Source organism: Temnothorax nylanderi, unplaced genomic scaffold, assembly GCF_030848795.1.
Source record: "Temnothorax nylanderi isolate EJ_2023f unplaced genomic scaffold, tnyl_v1.0 TNYL_tig0019_pilon, whole genome shotgun sequence".
Taxonomy (NCBI): Eukaryota; Metazoa; Arthropoda; class Insecta; order Hymenoptera; family Formicidae; genus Temnothorax; species Temnothorax nylanderi.
Genome location: NW_027249081.1, coordinates 1,858,625 through 1,883,897, shown reverse-complemented (window position 1 = coordinate 1,883,897; position 25,273 = coordinate 1,858,625). Strand labels below are relative to the sequence as shown.

Sequence of the window (25,273 nt, the reverse complement as noted above, 5' to 3'; positions counted from 1 at the left end):
CTCGAAACATTGTCAAGGTACTGATTAGAAAAAAATTATATATATGAAACAACCGGAGACACTTTTATCGGATGCTTGATAAAATGCATTGTTTTAAAAAGATACATCTCAAATATGTATTCGCGAAGGAGCATGTTATTCTGGGATTCGGTTGATAGTTGTGTTTTGTTTCATTATAACTCGCGCTCATGCAAACGGTTGAGTGTTTGGAGTCGTCCCGGACTCTCATGCATAACTACGCCGCAGTTCAGTAGGTTTCTACAGGAACTTCCAAGGGATTTGTTCCGCTTTGAAGTGCGCGCCGTCGATGCTAACCGCCGTTCCGAACTGCGAACACCCCGGTATAGCCAGCCAATCTCGTTATCCGTCCGGTGGACTTGGGCCACACAATTTCTACAGAATTTCGTGATTGAAACCGCTCTTGCTTTGATTGTCGTGCGACGAGGAGAGCCGCGATTCGATAAGACTCTCCGAGAACGCAACGAACTTCGAGCGTCGAACTAATCAATCACAAATTCTTTTTACGATTCAATTTTTTATAACTTTATTGAAATCGAGTATTCGAAAATTGATTTGATTTTTTTAATTTGTATAAAAAACCGAATGTCAATATGAAAGAAATAATAAAATAAATCTCGTGACAAATTAGAGCAAATATCAATTTATTCATATTTGCACGGATAAAATATATCGATTATATCGAAACGTATTTCGTTTTTTATTATGAGACGTATAATTTATTTATAGAATTATTAGCGCGTTATTTTAAACTCTTCGCAAACGCTGCTAATACCTTGGCCAAATATTTTCGATGCATCGTCCCAGTCGTGCGTTTAATAACCATTTTCCGCTCCACGGCTGTAATGAATTCATGGTGATAAAAGCGACTCCTCGACTTGGTCCAAACCCGCGGAGCAAAACGCCGCGCTTAATATCGAACCGTCGTGACAGCCGCGTTACATTTCGCGCGTGGCGTGTTATTAAATCGCAGTGGAGATATACAGACGCGCCGGTTCACACGTCGCCGACTGGTCGCACATGATAAATCGAGAGATCTCGCGCGATTCAACGACGTAACCGCGCGCGGCTCGTATCTCACTGTCTTTTCGTGCCGCTCGCGTTTAGAAATATTCCAACCTGCCGTGGCAATGAATACTAGATATACACTCGTGCTTTATTCACAAACTGCAGTTATCTCTCTACGATCGCGACTGCACGCGACTGCAGCTGCAGCTCATCGCGCGTGCACGCAAGATATGATGCACGCGTTCACGATCGTCGCCCGCCAGATTTCGTGTTCACCGGCGCGTATGCCGGGATAGGCCATTAGCTTTACGACGGGGGTGACCTATGCTGCATTGACTGCCTGTTTATGTCCGTGCCCCAAATGCGACTCGACGTTATCGCCGATTTCGGCCGTTATGAAGTACCGCATTAGGCGGTATTACCATTAGAACTTGTCTGCGAAAACATATTTGTTCAACGATTCGTATTTTCTAGGTATCTAAGTTATCATTGAGGAATCGTAAGAGAATCTATTACGAGTTATACAATACTCGGTGTAAGTGATGTAAGTTAAGTCTCTTTGTCTCGATCGCGCGTCACGTACAATTGCTCGTACTTACAATTTCGCCGCAAAATAGTCCCGCACCGTAAACTTCGCTTATAGTCGACTGTAGTTACTCGCAACTACCACGATTGCCGGAACTCGGCAGTTCTATTCCACCGTCGTCTTCCACTCTCGACGATAGCACAGAGATTCGAATGGGTTTTCAAATTGAACAACGATCAGTACCGTAGCGTTTCTCGAACATACTATTTATGGAGACTGAAAACGGCTGAATACGGTTGATCAATCGGCCAAAATTTTCGTACATTTTGTAGGGACAAAATAATTGCGTCGAGAAAATCGTCACGCGAATGCAAACTTTCAATTTGCCTTCTCTATTTTAAAAAATTTCATAGAGATGATTTGTTTGTCAAATTTAAATTTTTCTTCAGAAACGATAATGATATTATAAAGAAAATTTTTAGTTATTTTTTGCGATTATAATGCATATTTTTTAAAAGTCGCTATACTGCGTAACTTCTCCCAAGAAAGGATCAATTCTCTCAAGAAAGTTAAAAATTTTCAATCAATGGTCGCGATTTTGCTTTTGTTATATGACTATATAGATTATATAATAGAAATTCGTACAAAACGCGTCGGAATATTTTCAATAGAAAATCATTAAAACGGATGAAGTTCGATCGCCATCGGCGAATTCACCAGAGAACGCGATATCTTTAAAAGTTGAAAGCATCTCCGAAGCACATTAATCGGGGAAAATCCTGAATCGCTCGGAAGTGCTTTTCGTTTCTTAAACGAGACCATGACGTTTAGAAATTGTCGTAGAGGTTCCGTTTTCCGACCGTTGAGATACCCTCTTATATATTTTTTTTTTCTTATTTTACGGATGTCTTTTAGTGATTCTCTTATGTAAGCGCGCTATTAAATTATATCGCTATGCTTGACGCGCGCACTGCTTACAGTTCACGATACGAATTTCATTTGACGCTATATTACATGCATTGGCGCGCGTTAAAATAGAAAAGCACGCGTGAAAATTCGCATTTACGCGAACCAGGCGCGATGTGCAGAGTTCCATCCCAAGGATAAAAAGACAGACGCTGAGGACAGAGAAGTCAAACGCTATTTACAAACCGCAACGCAGCGAATTGTAATCGACCGGTTACAAACGATAGAAGCTCCCCGAGCGCGCTCAAAGTTACAAAACATTTATTGACTCGTTCGTTCGACGGCCTTTTGACGCGGATCGCGCGTTTAACCGCGACGCGAAAGCGTGCGAATGCACTCGCGCGCGGGGATGAAACCCAAGCCACATATCCGATGGATGGCGGGGCAGGCGGCGGGGATTGCATCTCGCTTTGAGACCGGAAGCTGCGTAACAGGCACGAGCCTGGTGTTAACAATGCACTTCACCCAGGTCCGGCTATATCCGGTCACGTGCCGGTGCGTGATTTCCTTTCATCAGCTTACAAAGCTTGCGGGTTTGAACGGGATAACAGGAGAGCCGCGCGACGAGAGAGCGTGGCCCCGGAACTCGTCACGATAATTTTACTGTGACGTCATGTACCCCGCAAGTAAACCTCTCCGAGAGAGGGGGGCATTTGCTTCTTTACTCGCCACTCGCCACTAATGAAAGTTAATGTCCGGTATAGACTGGCGCCACTAAAATGTATACGTACAGATACACGATGCTCTGCACGACACTTCTGCATAAATTAATGCTTATAAAATTTAATTAAATTATGATTATTGAAATTAAATATGCCTTCAATAGTCATGTCATCATTTGCGTGACTCGATCACATAAAATACTTTTTACAATAATATAACAAATAAAGCAAAATATCTATCTTAAAAGTAATTCTATGTAAAATAAATTATTTAAGACAAATATTTTATTTCTAATATCCCAAGTTAGCAGAGGTAGCTGAAGTGACTTTTCCTAGTTTTCGAGAAAATAAATGCTCGTACCTTGCACCGAGTATTTTCAGATACGCCCTGTGCATTGCACTAGAGGCAGTAAAGGTTGACGTCCTAAATCTCCGGCCTATATTGCGGTCGCCGGGCGGCGCGGGCGGTTGCCTGCTCGATCGATGGACCTATAAACCTATCGTATCCCACTGCCACTTTGGAAAAAGGTATTGTAATCCGCGTAGCGGGCAACCTCGTGATCGCTAAAATGTATTTCAACCGCGTCACGGCAAAATTGTGTGCTTCTTTTTGCCTCGCTTCCGTTTGCACGATGTAGCCCGTTCGCCACGGGAATTATCAATTAAGAGCGTTGCGCGCGTTGTTTCGGTTATGAAATATTTCATCTTTGGTACGCGAACGAGAATATCCATTACGAAAGATTCCAGCGGATTCCGGTAATAGTGATTCAAGTGCGAGAAACGAAAGCGGAACCGCCTGTATTATACGCTTGACATCGATATCGCATTAAGCGCAGAAATGGAACACAGAATGTTCGGGATATTCGCAAACGGCGAGACTGTCGGCATTCCCCGTGGCTTGCACGGGGGACTGCTCAAAGCGTTCCCCTCCCCTCTCCCCTCTCCCCTCCCCAATGGAGGGATTAGATATCTCCTTATGATCGACTCTCAATCGCAGATAAACAGAGTGACGAGCCGCGATCGTAAATACGAGCTTTACTTCGGCGCTGCCAATCAATACGGATTACATCGAGTTGTACGTAATACCGGCTTGCCATGAATGAAGCTTAGTACGCCGACAATTGTAATCTAGATCGATGTCCCCCAGACGTCGCGAAATTCACTACTCCGCGGAGTTAATTGCATGACCCACTCGTGCGGCCGCCCGGCCCGTGCGTTACATTCGCATCGATCGCTTCCGCTTTGGCTAAATGACGAGAAGATAAGAGCGGCGCTCTCCCAATTGAGAAAAGCTGACGTATTCGGATCCGTAAGATGCACATGCAGAGATGTGACAATTACGCGCAAAGTAAAGCGGAAGACTTCTGTCGTGCGCTTTTGAATCGAAAAATGTAGATCTCGTACACGTAAATCTGAAAATCACAAATCGCCATCTGAAAGCTGATACGTGATATAATTATACTACATCGTCGCAAAGAAAGTGTATTTATTTGAGCAACGTGATGAACTGAAAACGTAATACAGGGAAACTTGATCATAATTGTAGGCGCTTATAACAGCTTTCGGAGTTCCGTTGTCCGAGTACTACGAGTTCCTGGCATGATGTATATTCTCGTTTCCTCGCGCAAAGAGCACAGGATTACGCCCTAAGCGCGTAATTAGTGCACGGGGCAAGGAAGTATCATTACGAGGGAAGTCGAACACCGCGACAAGAGAGTACCTCGTGGCAACCTGGTTTTGCTCGTTAATACTGATCATTAATATTCGTCACTAATGCTTCCCGTACGACTCTTATATATACAACGTTTCTTGCGATGCGATAATAATATATTTTAATTATCGAAAAATTTTACGCGTTGAATATGGCACGTGAATAAATCTGTTTATCGTATGAATTGTTTTCATCTGAAACTAAAGGCTTCTTATATTGGAGTTTATAAAAAATATATCAAAGCTTATTGAAGACTCGTAGCGGAAAATTTTACTGTTATTTTAATCTATGACAGTTTTCGATTCGCTGCTTCCGAAACTACTTGGAATTGAAATCTTTTCCACTATTAGCATAGTGGTATATTAATACGAAAAGTGTCAAGGTGTGAAGGCTGTCATACGTACATATATACGTAATATACATATTTAAACATGTAATTACAGAGAGAGGTAGCGTGATATATCACTAAGAAACTTTTGATGAGCAATGTGCTTCAAAAGTTCACCAAAGTTCGCTCGTTAACACCACGTGATAATATTCCCGGTAATATCGGTTAAGATGTTAATACAACTTCTAAAATGTTTCAAAACACATTTATGAATACTCCTGTTATGATAAATTTTCGTTTCAAATATTTTAATTCAATTTGTAAAACTCGATTCTATCCGAGATCTCATAAAACGTTGAAAAAGTGCAACGGAGACAGAAATTTCTTCGTTTAAAGTAAAATCTATCGTCTTTGAGAGACAAAATTCATTCAGGGTATAAATATACTCTTATTTAGAGGAAAAGGATAGTCCTTTGCATTTTATATTATTGAAAAACAAGCTGTTTCGCTGAATACGCGCGCATATGCGATACTTTTTAGCAATCTGCAAATTGTTGCACTCGACTGCCGCTATTTTTCACACGCGCATTACACCCCTCTCTCCAAACTCCTCGCACGAGGTGGTGGTGCGAGGACAGGGAACAATGGCGTGTCCCACGAGAGCGTAATTACAACATAGTAGCTATATATATCGTTAAGAACACGAAGGAGAAACATGGCGCGGAAAGAGACACACTCCATTGCCGGCGGGGAGTTATTACGGCGACTTAGGGGAGAAAAGCAGTGGGGTGCGATGCGACGAAAGAGAGAGAGAGAGAGAGAGAGAGAATACGTATATATACATTTTCACGCGTGTATGTGGGCAACATATATATATTCGGTAAAATAACGACCTCATTATCAGCCACCGGCTGGGTTGCCGGGCGCGGCGGTATTAGACCTCCCGATATTTATGCGTGCTTTTATTAAGCTCCATATTCAATGGCCTCAGCAGCCCGAATACGCCTGCGCTCTCTCTCATTTCTCACGATTTTCCAAAGGTTCGCGCGCCTTGTTATCGCGTTATCGTTGAGCGCCACGGGATATCTTTAACAGCCAAATCTCTCCTTTTTACGGCCTATTATAAGGCGCCTAAATAATATGGCATCTGTAAAGAAAACCCGACCTATTTTCTCTAATGAGGAGATGTGACGCGAAAAATTCAGGTCTCCATGTCGCGATTGACTCCGCTGTCGTTCCACCATTCACTTTATATGCTGATGAGAATTTTACTTGTCAATACTTGTCTCGCGTAGTAATTAAATCCTCTGGCTGTCCTCATATCCGGTATTCTGAAATGTTATTACATCGTCCGCGTGTATAAGCAAGATAAATTAAATTCTAAAATTCTTGAAAATATTACAAACCACAAATTCACATCAAATCTCACAAATATTTCGCTGACAGTTTATTGTGGTAAAAGTTTGCAATACTGCAGTTTGAAGAACAATATTTTTTACAAGCGTTTGGAGCAAAAAATATCCTAGAATTACGACAACCGTTGAATATAATATCCGCTGATGCTATGAAAATTTCCCTGTCCGTTTAAATGGAAACGATCCGCGCGAGAGATCGAACGAATAAGAGATTTGATCGACGAGGCGCTTACACGTAATTCCATTCTGCCATCGTGAGGAACAGTTAAATAATAGTGCCAATGATACGAATGGAGCAATATCCCGAGTACCTACGGCATCCTCCAACGGTCGCGGAACACACTTTGCGGTGAAGAAACGATATTTCATCCCCCGTCCAGTCCAGTTTCCCGGTACGTCGCCCTTTCACGTCCCACGATAAAACTGTTACCGCGTCCTTCTAAGGGGGCGTCATCGACATCGCGCGATAACCTCCGTTACTATCCGACGAAATTAGTTTCAACGGCAGTATCCGCGTTGCCCACGTTGCCCGCCGGTGTGTAAAGCCGTGTACTCTCGCCGGTACTATCGACGTGTCGTTGCCTCGGGGGGAGAAAATGTGGTCGTTCGATAGTCAAGTTATGTCCGGGAACACGGAGTTACACCAAGAATCCCATTCCGGCTATCGCTTCTGTAAGTATTAGATAACCGAAATGCTCGCGAGTCCATTTGTAGCCATTTGTTGAAACTATTATCTGTACATTGTTCGTACAGCGTTCTGATAATACTGCTAGTTTGAAAGTTGGAACGCGGTATCAGAAATTCCTTTTCTATTATTATATTTCACTTTGTCTTTAACGTATGTAACTTTTAACTTTTGTTCGTTACGATTATCGATGTTTCTAACTATCGTTTATTGTAAGCCACAATGGAGTGTAGTTGAAAGTACCTTAGTTTTTCAGGCATACCTAACGGCTACCATATAATCCATTCGCTTGAGTTTAATAAAATACTTTTTAGTGCTCTCTACTATGTATATACACTTTATATTCTCCGCGCAGACGATAAAACTGAGGTGTTTTAATTTTATCTTCGTCTTATACCTAAAACATACGAGATATCTGCAATAAAAATAAATTAAATATATGTACAATAAATAATCTATGTATAAAATACAAGTACATGTAGAAGTCCTTTTACAAACAATCGAGAGAAGACTATTTCGTAAAAGAGTAGACTTCTATTCTGAAAGCTTTCCAATTTGCTTTCCTTTCGTTCCCTATCGATAAATGCAACGAGCGTAAACTTTCTCACTATCACGATAACGAGACTGAATCTTCAATACGATTAAACGTATAGAAATCGTAGTTACTTTGTAGGGAACGAAGAGCTTCCAATTCTGATCAATTTTTTAATGAAACGTAGTCTAAGTAGAATAATTCGACGTTGAAACATCTGATAAGGAATTTGATCATGCTGAACTTGCTGATTGTTTGATTAAAAGAAATTATCGCGAGAATTTAAGATAGTAATACTAATAACATTGATATGACGGAATTTCTTTTTGTATGTGTAATTTTGTCAAGAGAAGGAGAGAAGAAAAGTAAGCATACTATTATACTTTTTCCAGACATAAAAGAGAAATATTTTAAAGTAAGCTTTTTTCAAAACAAATGTTTTCGTTTCATTAAGCAAAAATTATAAAAGTTATAAAAATCCCGCGCTACAAAATTAAATTAGTTCTGTTATATCTATTTTCTTTTAATAGCATTTATAAGATCCCGCTTAAAATGCAGCAACATAGAGGATTTCTTTTGCACGTTAAGCAAAGAATGAACGCATCAGTTCATTATTTTTTAAACGCAAAAATTGATAAAGCTACTGGTCATGCGAATATTTCCCTCTCCAATAAAAAATTAAAAAAATATTCGCAGTAACTCAACTATTATTTTTGGAGCATGGAATTGGAAACGCATGCAGTATAACTTGGACGATTGCTTTTATACACGCATTGTAAATATTTGATGCAATTAAAAACCGGGAAATCTAAAATTTTTTTATTGCGGCAACCTATAAATATGAGAAAGCAATACTGAAAAACTAGCTCACGGAACTGGAATCGGCACCGGAATCACTTTAGAAATATATTGATCGGCAAAATGTCGTTTTTTGGAATCACCGAAACTACTTTAGAAAATTGAATCTCGTACGGCATCGATGACTTTCATGGAGTTACTAATTTGGTCCAGATTCAACTCGTGCGCAAATATTTTATCAAGTCTCAGGAAAAATATATACGATTAGAGTTTGTGGCTTATTATTCTTTTTATTTATATATTAATAAAATGTTGAAGAGAGAACGCGGAAAAGAATAGAAGACATACATCGATTATATCTTTCTTTTTTGAAAATGCGGGTGTATGTTAGAATCCAGACAAACGACGATAATAATCCACGCGTCAGCGGCGGCGCGTTGGGAGCGATAAGCGCGCGTGTTATCGGGAACAAAATCCGCGTTATTGATATCCGGGAGAAGAGTAAGCTCGAGGTCGAGAGAAACGTCGAACAGCAAGCAGCGTCCGCTCGCGGGTACCTCCTGCGTGACTGCTGAAAGTCGTTGAGCCAAGTTTTCGAGTTATCGAACACAATATATATATACATATGTATATGCTTATTGCCTCGCGGGAATGGGATACGTGCTTCGGATCCGCAATGCGCAGTATCGGAAGTATCTGTTTTCCTCCCTTTCCCCCTGCGAGAAAGAAAGAGAAAGGAAGAGAGTGTGACACTCTGAGTAGGAAATACGGAGTAAAGTAGAAATTTTCGATTCGACACGGCTTCATCTTTTGCATCGGACCACAATATGCATCGATACAATGATCGCGGAATATATCGAGTACAATCGAAAGGAAGATTCCCGTATAGACTCTGTCGATTTATCACCGTACCAACAGGTTTTCCTCTTGCAGAATAGCTCGAGGCTTTGTTGCTACGGGTTTCCGAACTCCTTCCCGAACGATCGTTACTGCCTTCCGCCTATATGCATCTATAAATGGCGCACGCGCCTAATCTAATGCGAAATCTCTTATCGCGGTCTCCTCGTGCGATTATAGAACTGTACGAAAGATTTATTATAGCGTCGCGGTGTCATGCAGAGTTTCGAGGATGTTCACCACGTACTTTGACAATGTATGTACGATCAACGGCGGCGGATTATTGGAAACGCGGTGTCGCGTTTTCGTCGACAAGTGCACTCCGGTTCCACGACGGTAGTGTCTTCAGTCTGGTTGGTATTGGCAAGGCGAATAGACACCGTCGCTTTGTGGTGTCGAGCCGAGGCGATTAGATTCGACGGTTAGGTGCCAATAGTTATAGTCATGTTGTAACACGCAATTCTGCACACGGTCAAACTACCATTGGTCGATTATTTCGCGAATTCGCGAGCATTATTGTACCATATTTCACAATCTTAATTGTTTTAAACAAAGTTTTTATTTGTTAACATTAGTTTTGAGGAACATGATCTTTTACATCTACTCTACGTGCTGGCTTTATATTTAATGTTTAAATTCCGATTATTGCTGTCGATCTACGCCATAAAACTCTTAGCGAGTTAATTTTTTCTCTAACATGCAATTTTTTTTTAATTTAGTGTACAGTGTTAACACGCACTGAAAAAGTTAAAAATTTAAATATTTTTTTAGATATTTATTTTTAAAAGAGTTTTAATTCTATTTTAATTTAATTAAATTAATCTCAAGTTTTTTCACACAATATATGAAAAGTATAATTAATTTAACATATACGACTACATAATAAAAGTAATAAAAAATATACAATTACTTGTATTGATGTTTTGAACGATAAACAATCTCATTAAGGGAGGAAATTCGGAATTGTTTTTATAATATAAGTTTATTGATCGCGACCGACAGTCTGTATTAATAACGCGAAAACAATGCTAATTAATAAGCGGACAAACAAGCCGCTGAACAATAATGCAGCGCGCGCCATGATGCGAGATCCTCGCGATCGTAACGATCAATTTCGCTATTTATGCGAACAATTAATTTACGACCACTCGTAAATGCCGTTACGCTAGTGAAACTAATGCCGTGAATCCAATGCCGTGAATTTTAATTGATATCTACCGAGTGTCCCCGATCGACCTGAAACATATTAACATTATATTTACCAAGCCATTCTAAATTCGTGTCGCGCTATTATCTTACGACCACGTCCTTCCCGCGCGCATCTTTTTCAATAAAACGTTCATCACGATACTTCGTGCGCAGCGTTTTAATCGCATATCATACGGAGAGAGTGTCGTAAACGCACCTCGTCCGTTCGTATCAGCCACTGTCACGCAGTTGTCGCCTGGTCGTAACTCGACATGTCGCGGCCGCCAGTAGTTATGTCCGCGTTATGGTCAGTCATGACATACGTTTACACCGCAGCGGTCTATCGGTACAAATCAAACGCCACCTTACGAAACAATATCGAATATACGGTATCACGCGCATGTAGAAGCGTTCGAGCTGTGAATTCATTTTTATGTCACTCGTACGTGAATAAACGCGAGAGAGTAAATACGCACGAGAAACGTAAATAAATTTCAAGAAACTCGCGCGCGTGTCTCCGCCGCGCAGCTATCAACGATCGTTATTCTGTTCGGAAAAATCGTACAATTTTCGACCGATTTTTTTCAAATGTGTTCAGAAACGAGGCGTTAAATACAACGGGGTTGCGCGGGGGTACTCCGATCGGAATTTACCACGCCGAGGTAAACGCCGGCCTTCCGAAATATCCGTCCACTGGCTATCGCGTACCGTGCCCTATTCAGCCAGAATACGGCTGGCTTTTGGCGGCAACGCTGGCAGTTTCCAGAACGCGACCAGCGGTAATGATCGACGGTATCAGTATAGATTTTCATCAAATCGGCCGAAGCGCCGATACCATTCAGTCGGCCGTTCAGTCGCGTTCAGCCGTAGAATGCGCATCGCCGGAGGATTACTCTCTATTATCGGAGCGATGCATATTGCGACGTCATAAAATCGCGGGGGCCGGGCGGGAAGCGCCGGCAGGTAATCGAGAACGCACTCCGCTGCGCTCATGTTCGACGCACACCATTATCCTTTACGTGCATTACAGCTCACTTCGCGGAGTTATAAACAACTACGAACATTCAGCCGCCCATGGATTAATCTCGACGAGCTCCTTCCGCGGCGCAGGCTCAAATTTCTGACACGGCGAAACGCGAGGAAGCACTCGTGTTTTTCGAAAGTTCGGGCGCGAAACCCGGCAATATATCTCCCGTTACTTAGCAACAACAAATTAATCCAGTTATATAAGAGAGGGATCCGACGATAAACACGCGAATCCAAATAGAGAAAAAATTTTATTACAACGCGCGCGCAGGGAAGAATATTATATTCCCGTCCCGGAAAACCAATTTTCTACGCAATTTGGATGCAACGTTAAAAAACCGTGGTGTGTACACTGTGTAGGTACCTATTTTGTACAGAATAAAGAGCTTCGATACGCTTCTCGAATTTCACTCATCATAAACGCTCTAGAATTTCACTTGCGTTGTAAACGCAAGAGAAACGAGATAGATATTAGGAAAAAAAATTAAAAAGATGTGTTTTACTGCTAAAAAATCATCATAGGGAATTATGGTATTTTTTAAATATTAAGAGTTGTACTGTATGATCATACATGCAGCATTTAAGGCACTCGAGAGAAGAGTACTTAAATTCCCGGAATCGCACGGGCGGGCGCACGCGATAGCGAGAGTAGTGTACTCTCGCTCGGTAAAAATAAAACTACCTGCATCGCGGTACGTATACTGTCGTGACGTATGAGAATGCATCTGAGAGAACATAAAATATTAGTGCAAGCTACTTTACTTCTCAATTTTATCCGATACATCTTGAGCTGCGGAAATATGAGCCAAACCATATCTCCGAGCAAGCACATATACCATATACCCACACACATATATACGTTATCCAGTTTTATTTATACCACGCGCGCAATACTGGGACAGAACAAGACACAGAACGTTTATTAATGCTAGAAATGTCATTCGGTGACACTCACATTGTCGAGGTAACGTTCTAGGTACCGCTCACGACTGCCGCGAGTGCGAGGAATGCAAATCCGATCGACTACACCGGGCGCAAAACTGGACTTCCAATCTCTTTCCTACGTGTCCATAACGTCGAGCTTTGTTGCTCAGAGTTCGAGTAACATGTTCGAGTAACTTCGTTCCGTAACTGCTTTCTTTCCTATAGATACAGTCTAGATGTAATTAATAAATCAGCAATCCGTTCAATTATTACTCGACTATACCCTGAAGAGTGCGATTAAAAATTCTCAATGGATGTACATTTAAATATCGGGCATTTCTGTTGCGCCGTTCTTTTTTCGTCGTAATAATTGTAAGTACCCCACGCTTTAAAGTAGATTGCGGCGTTCTTTATCTCGCCAACGGCTATAAATAAGAAAAGCGACCGTAGGCGGTAACCAGGTCATCGGGAGACGTTTTGACGCAGCGAACGAATTTCGAGGATAATGGCCGACGATGCACCTTTGACAAAGGCGCTCCTCGGTGGAGATAAAAGCGATGCTGGATGCTAAACTAAACTAAATGCTGAAAGTTCGCTATGAATAATTCGGCTCTCTTAGCGCTCTACTGTCGTATGTGCGACGAACATCAGTCAAGCCGACCCAGCCTCGTATGTAATTGACCTTGCATCTCGTGACTTTATTTCCTGTATCCATCTGCTCTTTGCTCACTGGTAGAAACGTTTTGTTGCGATCGATCCGCGCCGAGCTCTCCGGGTCGGCGTGGCGTTGGGAAACCTGATAGCTCAGATATTAAGTGTTTACTGTTTGAGCTGCTGCAACAACGGATATCTGGAATGATTCGATAGCGAGTTTATAATCGTTGACAAAATATAAAATAAATCCGCAGGTACGCCAGAAAATGGAAGGCACACGCGACGACTTGCTACGAGGACGATCTCGAACTATCGCACGCGACTGCTCGAGGAGCGAAACCTACAATAATTTCCTACTATGGCACTTTGTCTAATAAATCAGCATTTCTAAGAGAATTATCGATATTATTACAACGTTATTAGCATATCGGACTTAATATTTAAAATTCGATATTTTTGACGTGCGAGATATTAACGGCTGTTAAACAACGTCTTCGTACGATTTCGAATTTGCAGTAATAATTCGTAGATAATAAGAAATGCATTTTGAAACTCTATTGAAATTTGACTGACGTGAAGAGATGAAAGGGATTGCCATTCGGCAATACGCGTTTCCTTCGAACACAATGGTATGTTATTCAGATGATGTGATCGTTTCAGGATGGTCCAGCCTCCGCCTTGCCGTTGACCCAGACTCTGTCGAACATTTATGGCCGCAGATCGGCCAGTCCCGATGTTCCAGGCTCCAATCTAGACGAGACTCAGGTTCGTAAACGTGCAAATTTTGCGAAAGTAAATTGCAGATCTTTAAAACACGTGTGCTTTCCGCGTCATGTACTGTCATCGCAAACTAAAACCTGTTCTACTAGACTCGTGAAGAAATCTCGTATAGTGAGAGTGTTATATGACATGATTTACGAATACGTTTAATGTTAATCTTTCTTCCCAATGAAGCATTGAACATTTTTCTTTCTGTCCTGAAGCATCGTTCTAAGGCTGTTCAATTTAATCAATAATTGATAATTGCAAATTAGCTACAATGTTTTCTTGTATCCTGTAGAATTTGTGTGGATGTATTGATCAGTGCATGTGAAGTAAGAAATGGCTCAATTAAACATTGTCCATATTTGACGCATAGCTCGGTAATGATTGTTTCGTAGGCTTGCAACGGTAAGCCCGTTTTCTGCAGCTGAATGTGCCTGGGAAGATCCCTGGCTTACCAACTTGTTCGTTCGAAATATTCGTGGCAGCACAGCCCAGAATCTATTCGTAGCTCAAAACCATCTCCAAAGCCTCGTCGATAACGCGAAGTACATCTTCACGCCCGAGAAATAAATCTTTGATTCTTTCTTGCATAAAAATTCTCATTTTCTTATGGAATATAGGTAACTATCAAATTAAGTTTGAAAAAATAAGAAATAGACAACATTTACATCAACGTATTTATAAATCGATAAATTCTTCATTTAGAGTAATCTGATGTCGTTCTCTCATTTTTTCGCTACAGCTAATTATTGTACTTGAGATATGACTAATTTTAAGTTTATCAAAATTAGTTCTTATAACGTTTCTGGTTAGTTGGGAGGAAATTCCATTAAACGATCTCTAATTAATCTTAGATAAATCTCAGACAAATTTGCTTAGACTCTGAAACATCTATTATCAGCCTTAATCGTTGAAGACACGTGAGGAGCATCTTTTATGCATCTCTTTACATCAGGGACGATACAACGATATAATGTTCTACTTGTTGTAAGCGGAACGTGGAAATAAAATAGCAGCGTGTAGTGTTTTGTTAAAAACACGAAAATGTTGAAATATGACATATGTTCGCGGTGCTAGTGTAATATGGAATGACTATTTCGAAAAATTTTATTTCACCACGCGCGTAACTTAGCGTGTATTTGCATGTACGTGGCCGCACGATACGCGACGCACCATTGAAAAATCGGTGCCTATCGCATTTTTATCATCACTTAAATCTATTTCGATACATATCGTAGTCCCGTAGTAATACTTGTCCGTTCGAGTAGCACCCGGACGAACGAGCGATATTTTCAGCATGGAAATAAAAGCGTCGATTTAATGCATATCTATCGTGTCTCGGCATTTCGCGCGGAAATCGGAATGAATATGCACAGTGCGTGGCGCACATAAATCTCGATGAATACTCGACGGATTGCGTTTTCACCGGTGCCATCAACAATTTTCACAACTAGCACGAATTTATTTCACCGGCTTCTTTACATCGGAAATCCTTCTATGTCGAAATATCGATATATTTTTATCGACGAGAATCGTAGTATCGTAGATATGTGACCTCTTATTTCGAGCAAAATTTAATTACAGTAAACTCCCACGATTGTGTACAATAATTAGGCTCGTTCAAATTAATAGCAAATTCGGTTGGACGCACTAGTGCATATCAGTGCGCACTGGTGCATATTAAAGCCGTTGTACACTAATCTGTGTGTAAAGTGAAATGCAAATATCTAGAATGATAAAATGCATATTTTTCCAGATGGCACAATAAAGTATGGGGATTTTTCGGCTTAACCCGTTTATATATTTGTATTAAACATGCATTTTTACATCAATTTATATACGACGGCTTTAATGTGCACTCCGTTCAATCGAATTCGTTATAAATTACACGTATTAACTTCAAACTAAGACGACTAAGGTTTGGTTGAAATATGTCGGCTAATTAAGACCAACGACGCAATTAACGCTCAAGGTGTTTTTGTATAATCCAACCGCCCTTTTGTTCCATTTGCTACTAATTATATTAATATAAGCCATGAAGTACCGCTTTTTCGCTGCTTTCAAAGAGCTTAGCACGCACTTAAAGTTTAACATGAAAAGAGCATTCATTTGCTTGAGTTTCTTAACGAAGATGATAAGGAGTTTACCTTGGTTAACTATAAACATAGAAATTAATTCGCTTTAACGTCAGCTGCAGACTGCAATTTTCCGCCGTCCTGCTCCTCATCCTTTCGCCTTTCGTTATGGCGCAAGACCTTGCCGCGCAATTCCTCGCTTCGTTTCAGAACACGATCGCGCGGTTCTCGATTATCTCCTCATGTTCTTCCTATCAAGTCCAAGGTTTCCTGAAGCTGCGAGTCGCTGCATTGTGCCCCGGCATTGTGCTCGTAATGGACATCCGATTCGCAGAATAAAACGAGTCCGCGAGGCCATTTCGTGAAAAGACAGGCGCGATAGATGGCTGTGCGTGACGGTTAATTAACCTCGCGCGAGGATATTTTGCGTATTGTTGCACTCGCGAGTAACTCTGAAATGAATTCCGATGCGTGAAGCTAAATGATAAATCGAACAAACGCAATTTGCTGTTTGCCAGCCCGCGGCCTCACGGTTCCATAATTTGCTGTCCCGAGACTGAGCATTAATTGGCGAACCAAGTTGGCCATTGCCGTTATTTGCTGCAACCAACGACGGCACCGATAGCCGCGACGACCCAGCTTGTAAACCAAACTGAAAATCACCGTGTCGTCATTATTGATGCCGTTTTGCGGTCCGCGTATTTACAGATGGAATACGACGAAATGCTTGAAACAGGACTGGACCTGGGGGCGGTTACATTATGACGCATTCCGTTTGATTTAGGTAACCTGATTAACTTCCAGCTTGGATGCTGTGTTGAGGTTTGTTTAATCCATTAATGATCGAAACGTCGATACCGCCTGCCATTGCAGCGGCATAAGAAAAAAATATCCATTAACGGAACTTTATTATTGATCGCCATTTAACCAGCTGCTGGAACGTTCGTCATCGTTTTTTATTTTTTAATTAACTCGGTTAGAAAACAGCGATATTGTACACAGCGGTATACATTGAATTAAATTAATCAGTGAGCGAGATATACGAATTATGTGTTTCGAGATGAAATTCGCTGCAGAAAAAATATACGATGAAACCTGAGCTGTAAACGATTGTCCATTTAGAATGCAATTCCGAGGAATTGGTCGGAAATCTTGCCGTCCTCGTAGTGCGCGTGAAGTTTAATTAAACGAGAATTTAATCGGACTGGATGTAAATTCGCGGGCGAACACAATTTCTTCGGGCATCGGTCTCAAACCATTATTACGTCACTATCGTCTGAGAATTATCGCGCGTAACGTGACCGTCGTCGTCGTGGCCACTCGACACTTAAACGCGGATTTAATAGCAGTCGCCAGTCGAGAGCCACGAAATAAATGGCGCGACTCATTGAACTTACTAAATACCACATGACGGTAAATTAATCACCCGAGTTCTTGAAATTTTGGATTTGATAAAAGAGAAACTTTTTGGAGAGTCCTTTAGACCGCCGTCCAATCGCGAAGATGCTTCAGCGTCAGAATTAGACGGCAACGCCTTCTTCGGGAGCATCGGCGTGCTATTGATACCAGCGTCGGGTCACTTTTGCGTCAGTACCAACGCCGACGTCTTCCACGCCGAGGTATAAAGCCGGCTGCTCCAAAAAACAGCCAAGACTCGTGTGATCGTGTGATCAAAGTGCAATCATTTATCCTAATGAACGCCGCTAGTTACAATTACTCATCGATATTGTATTGTAATTTCCCGAAAAAGTGTTCGCGAGATGTTTGGAACACGGATTTTATTGTGAGAATGTTGAACATGGACTTTATGTGAGAATGTCAAAAATAGCGTGATAAACGAAAATGTATAATTTGATTTGATTAGGAGTATCATTTTTAACTAAAAACTGTTTTTATACTTATAAAACTAAAGGCATTTTTAAGATTTACGACATTAAAATAACGTTAACTTGAAAGTTTTTCCGTCTATATTTATATTAATTTTATGAAATATAACATATAGATAATTTTTGGAAAGGAATCATTGATTTCGTCGAAATAATCCAGTTCGTATTCAGAATAAAGAAAAAAGAAGAATCTATTAATCAACACGATCAAAAATAATTGACCTTGCTTTCAAAAGCGATCGTGTTTTTCTTGCAAGAGTTACCTCGTGATTCGATAAAAAATGTGGAATGAAGCGGAAGAAGAGAAATCTTTCTAGAAGACTGTCATAAAAGAGAAACAAAAATAATAGTCTATGATTCCCGGTTGAACGAATCCAACGGTATCTGTCATTGTAAAAACTCTCCGCTTTTTTCTAATGCTATGAAAACACGAAATCGTGCGTCGCATACAAAAAAGAATATAAAAAATTTCTTCTCGCAAAAGAACGACGATACTGAAAAGTGGTAACGTGATACACGATGAATTGAAGCATAGTGATATTGTATATGAAATCAAGGGATTTACGAAGGGGTGCGTTTTCATGGAATAGAATGCTGATGGAGATTGCTTGCTGAAGTACCGAGTCTAAACTATTTCTCTCTCGCACGCGCGGTTCCTCCATAAACAATATGCGGCGGTGTTTGGTATTCTTGGAAGCCCGTAAGCGCTTCAATCACTCTGAAATTTTCCTTTGCCGGTGCCGCAAATTATGCTCGCGAACATAGCAAACATGTGGTGCGCCCGAACATTATCTATTCTTACACGAGTTTCCGTCAGTATGAAAATATTTTGGGTAAAGATTTCGGTAAAATGTAAAACATACACGTGTGAAATACATAGTTACATTAAGCTTGAAATATTTTACTACAACCAAAAGTTAAAATGTAAAATAATAGTTAACACGTTCCAAATAACAGGTAAAATAAAAATAAAAATTTGAAGTTGAAATATTTCCTTTTTCAAACAACAAATCGTTTAGTATTCTCTCTTTTCTTACACTTGAAAAAATACGCTTTATTTCGTACAATTATCGCAGAATTGTAGTATTATAATTATTCGAGGATTATTTATTAAATGCCGTGCCAATGATTAATTCATTTCGCCAATTAGCATTTTGAATATTATTTTTACCGCCGCGTTGATTCTCGACACAAATGCGCGCTCAATCGCAACATCCTTGTCAGCATCTTTATTCGCGTTCAGAGAGTGCTCTCGACAATAATGATCGACGTGACTATGTCGAAGGAATAAAGCGCATGTAGTGGAATAAGGGAGGAATATAGAGACAGCCCGATACTTATGACACGCTTTCAGAACACAAGAAACGGAGAAAAAAGGGGGATTTGATTCGTGACATATATATCCCTGACTTTCTTTTCACCATTGGTATCGATCTCTAGCGACGATGGGCACGGCCGCGATACCCAATTGAAAGTACTCGTTCGAGTAGCGCGAACCAACAAAAACGGCAAGCAGCAGGTTAAACGAATCGCAAAAATTTACCTTGAAGCCCGAAATACGTATAAAAGTTTGAACGCTAATTGAAATGTTCGTCTCGTGAATTTGTAAGGATTCTGAAGTGTAATATAAAATAGAAGTAATAATTAAATCAAGAATTTGTTACTAACAATAAGAGAGAAACAGTTGAACTGTTTTTAATATACTAACAATTGAATTGAAAAAAATTATTAAAGTTGTAAAAAGCTAATTTTCTGTTTGTAACAAATTTATAATTACATATAATATATATGAACACAGCGTGTGGAAATATTTAAATAATTAGATTCAAAAATATATCAAAATAAAATATTTAAGTTTGCGTTAAATATAGAGTAATAGTTTTCATAATACTTTTGTAAAATTAACGAAGCGCAGATGGGGGGGGTAACTGTTTAGCAGATATTTACATGTCTCAATTTGCTTTTCTTTTTCTTTCTCTGGCGTTATATGTAGCATTTCTATTTCATTTAAAATTTGCACAACAGCAAATCGAGTGGACTTTGACGGACAGCGTACACCGAAAAAAAAATATATATATATATATATATTCGAAATATCACGCGGGGCCGAACTGTTTTCGCACGATGATAGACTGGGTGTCGATCGTACGTCACTCAAGGCGTCGATTCAGTGATTACATGTTCGCTGTGCCGGTCAAAATACGAAAACGTCGAAGGACGAAGCGACACGCCAATTCAACGCCGAGTTCGTCCAGTAATCGTGGCGCAAATAATGCGATTTCGCGCAACTTTGAGAACGGCAGGGGTGTTTGCGAATGCTGCTGGAATCACGTAAGTTCTAACAACGCAAATAAGCGTAAAACAGCATTAGATCGTAACGACGGGATTCCGCATTGGGAGCAGGAAAGATCTTGCAACCGATCGACGTTGAGAAAATTACGTTAAATCATCTCGAAGTATTGAGAAAAAATACATATCCCTTATAGTGTTCAATAGGAAAGTATTGGAACACATTTCACGATTGCCAAAAAGCAATCTCCAAGTTGATCGTTAAGATATTTATACATATATACCAGAAGGCGACGCGCGACGGTTGTTTTTATGGCCTTTTGATGTGCGGGATAATAACATAATGAAATTGTTTTCTTTCTCCGTTGCAGAAAACGAGGTTTGACGGTACAGGGGTGGAGGAACCATTACCACCGCCGCCGTCGCCACCCCAATTGAAAGAGGCGGCCCAACTGGATGGCGTTCCCAGGCTGAATTCGGTCGACCGTATCCTTCATCCAGACGGTATCCCGCACATCAGTCATGAGACGCTCAACAAGGTAAGTGTGTGTCATGATAAAAGAAAATATGCTCCCTTCTGTTTAACGTGACATTTAGACGTTTATTTTATATAAAATATTAAAAATGTAAGAAGAGAAGGGAGAGTTCGATTTTTATGTAAACGTTTAAATTTGTCTATTTTTTGTTTTAAAATTTAAATTCGGCATAAATGAGGTAAAGTAATGGATAAGAAAAGTTGCTCGCGAGGGTTGACGAGTGGCGCATGCGTGCGCGAGCTCGAAATGTTCGCCACCTACGTTTTCATCCCTGAAGATACTCACCCTTAACACAGGATCGATGAACGCGAGTCTCTCCTGCGGTTGGTAATGGTTGGAGAACAAACCTTCCACATTACCGAGTGCTACAAGTATTGACAAACGTTAACGAATCATGAAATCTTAGATGTAGCATGCTTTTTGCACGCAACTTGAACATTTTCGCGAATCGATATAATCAGAATAAATTATTATTCAAAATTATCATGAATTTCGGCGAAAACAATTTAATTTGAATTAAATTGTAATTAGAACGAAACAGATTTGATGAAGAGGTTTTAAATGATTCTGTATTTCTAAATCGTTTATTAAAATCCAGCTGACCCTGTCATAGTAGTTTCGACATTGAAATCTTGATTAGAGTAATTGAGGATTGTTATTTGCCCAACCACCCTCGGAGTAGCCTGCTGCACCCTCCGGCAGAGGGCAGAGACAGCGCGAGGTCATCCCGGGATTCCCTCGAAGGCCGCACGGTCTCGCTACGGTCTGTCACGTGGTAAGATCGAGGTCTGCATTACCCTGCCCCCGTTGACTGTCCGCAATCCGCAACACGTGGACAAAACAGTTCTGCCGCGACTTTGCAGCTTGTCGGCCTCGAGAGTTGGACATGCGACGGAGCTCGCGGGTGGGCGATTCGGACGCGACAGTTGCGGCGAGTGTCACGAGTGTGCGGTGCATCGGTACGCGTTATTCGGTCCCGTGGAGACCGCGTGACCGCGGGGTGACGTCGAGAGGTCCTTCGTGCGACGGAGAGCTCCGAAGAGAGGGTGTTTCCTCGCGTTTGGACCCGACGTCCTTGGGACACTTGGGTGTGAAAAACCGAAAGGCATTATTGATCGTACTTCGCGGGGTGCAATGTTTTTCTATCGCCGGCCGCCGCGCCGGTCGATAACGCAACCGATATAGGGCGGGATATTTCGCGGTCGCGCATCCGGATCGCTCGATAATCGACGCGGAGTGAGGTACACATCCGGATCGTCGTTGCCCCTTCCGGCATTTAATTGTACGTAACCGGTGCGAACGTGCTGGGTTCCGGATAGCTCGACTAATCGACCCGGACACGTCGAATTTTCCCGCAAACGCACGCAATTATAACAACAGCCCCGCTCGCGTATAAATAATTCGGGAATTAGGTTAATTAATTCGCCGTGCGTTATCGCATCGCCACCACGTCGAACCACTAATTACATGGTTTTAATTACAGAAAATTACATGAGTCTGTATGATAACGCCTATCATTTCCGAAAATCGCCTAAGCAATCGGATTTCGATAAAACTTACATTTCTTTAACAATGTTATTGGACACTTCGTGCATTTGTTAATATTATATTTTGATCTATTGAATTGATCGAAAATATGACAGATTCTATTTTAATTTTGAAAACTGACTTTTCGAAGATTATCATATTTGAAAACTTTGAAAGTGAGATTTTCCTGGCAATTTTAAAATTTTCCAGAGGCGTTTCACGAACGGGAATTTATCGGACACGACCATTGATATGTATTGAATCTGAATCCATTACGTCGGAGGGGAGGATCGTTAAATATAAATTATGCAGACGCGCGGCACAATGCGAGATAGCATCGCGCGAAAATTCAATGGGTGCACCTGCGTCAGAGAACGTTGGTCATTTTCGCGAGATTAATCGTTGATCATGAGTTACGCGCGAATTGAAGTTGCGAGGGGGAGGGAGGGCTCTTATCGCTCTCACTAACGGCAGTCGTTAAAAGAGAATGAGACGTGCATTCCGCGAGAACGGTTGCACTGCACAATCTCCTTTCCAGCATGTTCGCGCGGCATATGACGCGATTTGTGTGCAAGAAAAAGTGATAACGATATCGAGAATGCGACAGGTAGTCTTTTGGGATCTTTTTTATTTTTATTCTTGGCGTCGAATTGATATCTCGCGTTGAAAATCTACTTACCTCACAGTTTGAGGTAACAGTTTGAGGCACAGTTTGAATACCTTTCTTTTCGCAATTTTTACATGGGTTTCCAGATAAACGCTAATATTTTCAAATAATTTGCCGAACGCATTTATTTTTTTTTTACTCGCGCAAATAATAGTGAGTTTGTGCAACAATATATACATATGTTTTTCGTAAATTTAAGCATCAGCGATAGTTCGTTAAAATAAAATCGTTAAGCGCATTGGTGTTTTTTATTAATTTATTTAGTCGATCGCGCGATGAAAGTCTTTTGTATTATGCCGGAAATTCGGAAGTAGTCCGATAATAATTTCCTGCGAAACGATCCTATCCACGAGGATTGCAAATGCTCGCTAAAGACCAAGTTTGAGCTACTTAAGACAAGAAGCACCGGTTATATAAAGGTAACTACAAACTCGTCGCACGCCAAGAGGGTCGTTTCAGCGTTATACATAATTTATGTCGCGCAATAAATTACCATCCCCATCATCCGGTCTAACACGATGGGTTCGCTACGCGAACAGCGCGATAATGTAATTTCGTCCCGACAACAATGACGCATGAATTTCCCGTGACGTCCTTTTTTTCTTTTTTTTCTCTCCGTTGTCTCCTCTACGCTCGCTTCACTTTTCCTTCTTCCCGAGCTGATCGTGATTTATCGACGCATTTTTTACACGAATCTTTCCAATTGCGACGTCGCCGAATCGAGGCCGGGTGACGGAGTATTCTAGACCGATCTTGAAAAAAAAACGTGGAAAAAAGGAGACACTAAGTCTTCTTAAATGCACGAGGACTTCATTAAACCTGTCCACATATTCTTAAATTTTGTATAAACGTAATGTAAAAAAATATTCAGAAAATAATACTTAGGAATAATTTTTTGTTTAAAAATTTTAAACTTCTCATGCTTGCGTGAGAAAATAATTATACGTTAAGCGAAAAATATTCAACCGTCACCTGACTTATTTTGTGCACGAAAATGTTATTAGCGAAAGTAACAGTCTAAATGAATGTGAAGATTTGAAGTTCACCGAAACTGCGGACTTCCATTAAAATCTCGCAAAAAGTGACACAGATTTAAGGAAACGGACTAAACACGAAAGATTAAGGTAGATGAGGGTCGGATGGAATATGCTTCGTTCGCCTCTCTTGTCTTCTCCATATGTGATACCGTCGGATAATCGACCTCCACGTGACCTAGGACGACCTAGATACTACCTCTGGTGTTGCCCATTTTCCTGGCGCTTCTCGGTCAGCGAAACGTTCAACGATAAAAGTTACTTTCATCGTGCCGCGAGACCTGATTTTAAAAGTCGGTGAAGCGATAGCGAATTTTCGATATCTTTTAAAATCGTGAACAAAATGGCAGGAAAAAGCCATTTCAGTACAAACCCGTAAATGTATAGCGACGGTTTAGCGCATTAAAAAAATTGCGGGAGTTTGAAATGTCACAAGTATTTGCTTCAGCTACAAAGAGCTTTGCAAAAATTGTGAATAAAAATTGTTGAACAAATATTTGCGCGCGATTGAAGAATAAAATTCTATTCTCAGACTACTAGAATATTAATAATGATTGAATTATTCACGTCAATTTATATTATGGAAAAATCGAAATGCTCGCATTAACGTAATTTGCCAGTTATCTGATGACAGATTCATCATATAAATGACCATATAAATGACCCATTAATTTATCACAAAATTATCTTGATCCTCGGTTTAACTCTGTACTCGATGTACCTATATTATTATCAAAATCTTCCAATAATATCTATTGACACAATTATATGAAATAATAATAAGCTAATAATTTGCATTAAATTATATGGATATCAAAATATCATAAAATATAGAAACGAAAATCCTTGCTTTCGCGAAAATATGGGAAATTCAGTTTTGATTTCCCTTTTTCAACCATTTCATGTAAAAAAGAATATTATTCAGCATGCTCGAGTTTTATAGGTGACTACGTGCGTTGTGTAATCGCGAAGCTAATCATTAATGTGCACGCGATGCGTGTCACTCAGCGAGGGAATCGCTGGAATTAGAGTGTAACGAACTCTTTGCATGTACGCGCCTACCATGTCGAGCTCCATTTGACATTTACTTCAAACACTCGGACGTGTACCGGCAAAATATCACGGATAGGTTTAAATAATTATTTAATAATCGCGC

General features: G+C 40.6%; 1 protein-coding gene across 12 annotated transcripts in view; it reads left to right on the top strand.

Moving 5' to 3' along the window:
• Dlg1 (discs large 1) overlaps positions 1-25,273 on the top strand; it is a 336,847-nt gene that overhangs the window by 128,778 nt on the left and 182,796 nt on the right. For 10 of the 12 annotated variants that reach the window (XM_071699803.1, XM_071699792.1, XM_071699794.1 and 7 more), the window contains exons 4-5: positions 13,999-14,103; positions 20,725-20,892. In XM_071699803.1, coding sequence (XP_071555904.1) covers positions 13,999-14,103; positions 20,725-20,892 — 273 coding nt within the window. Of the gene's footprint in view, positions 1-13,998; positions 14,104-20,173; positions 20,396-20,724; positions 20,893-25,273 lie in introns of those variants that run through there. The other 2 variants (XM_071699802.1, XM_071699797.1) reach the window with 2 other exon arrangements.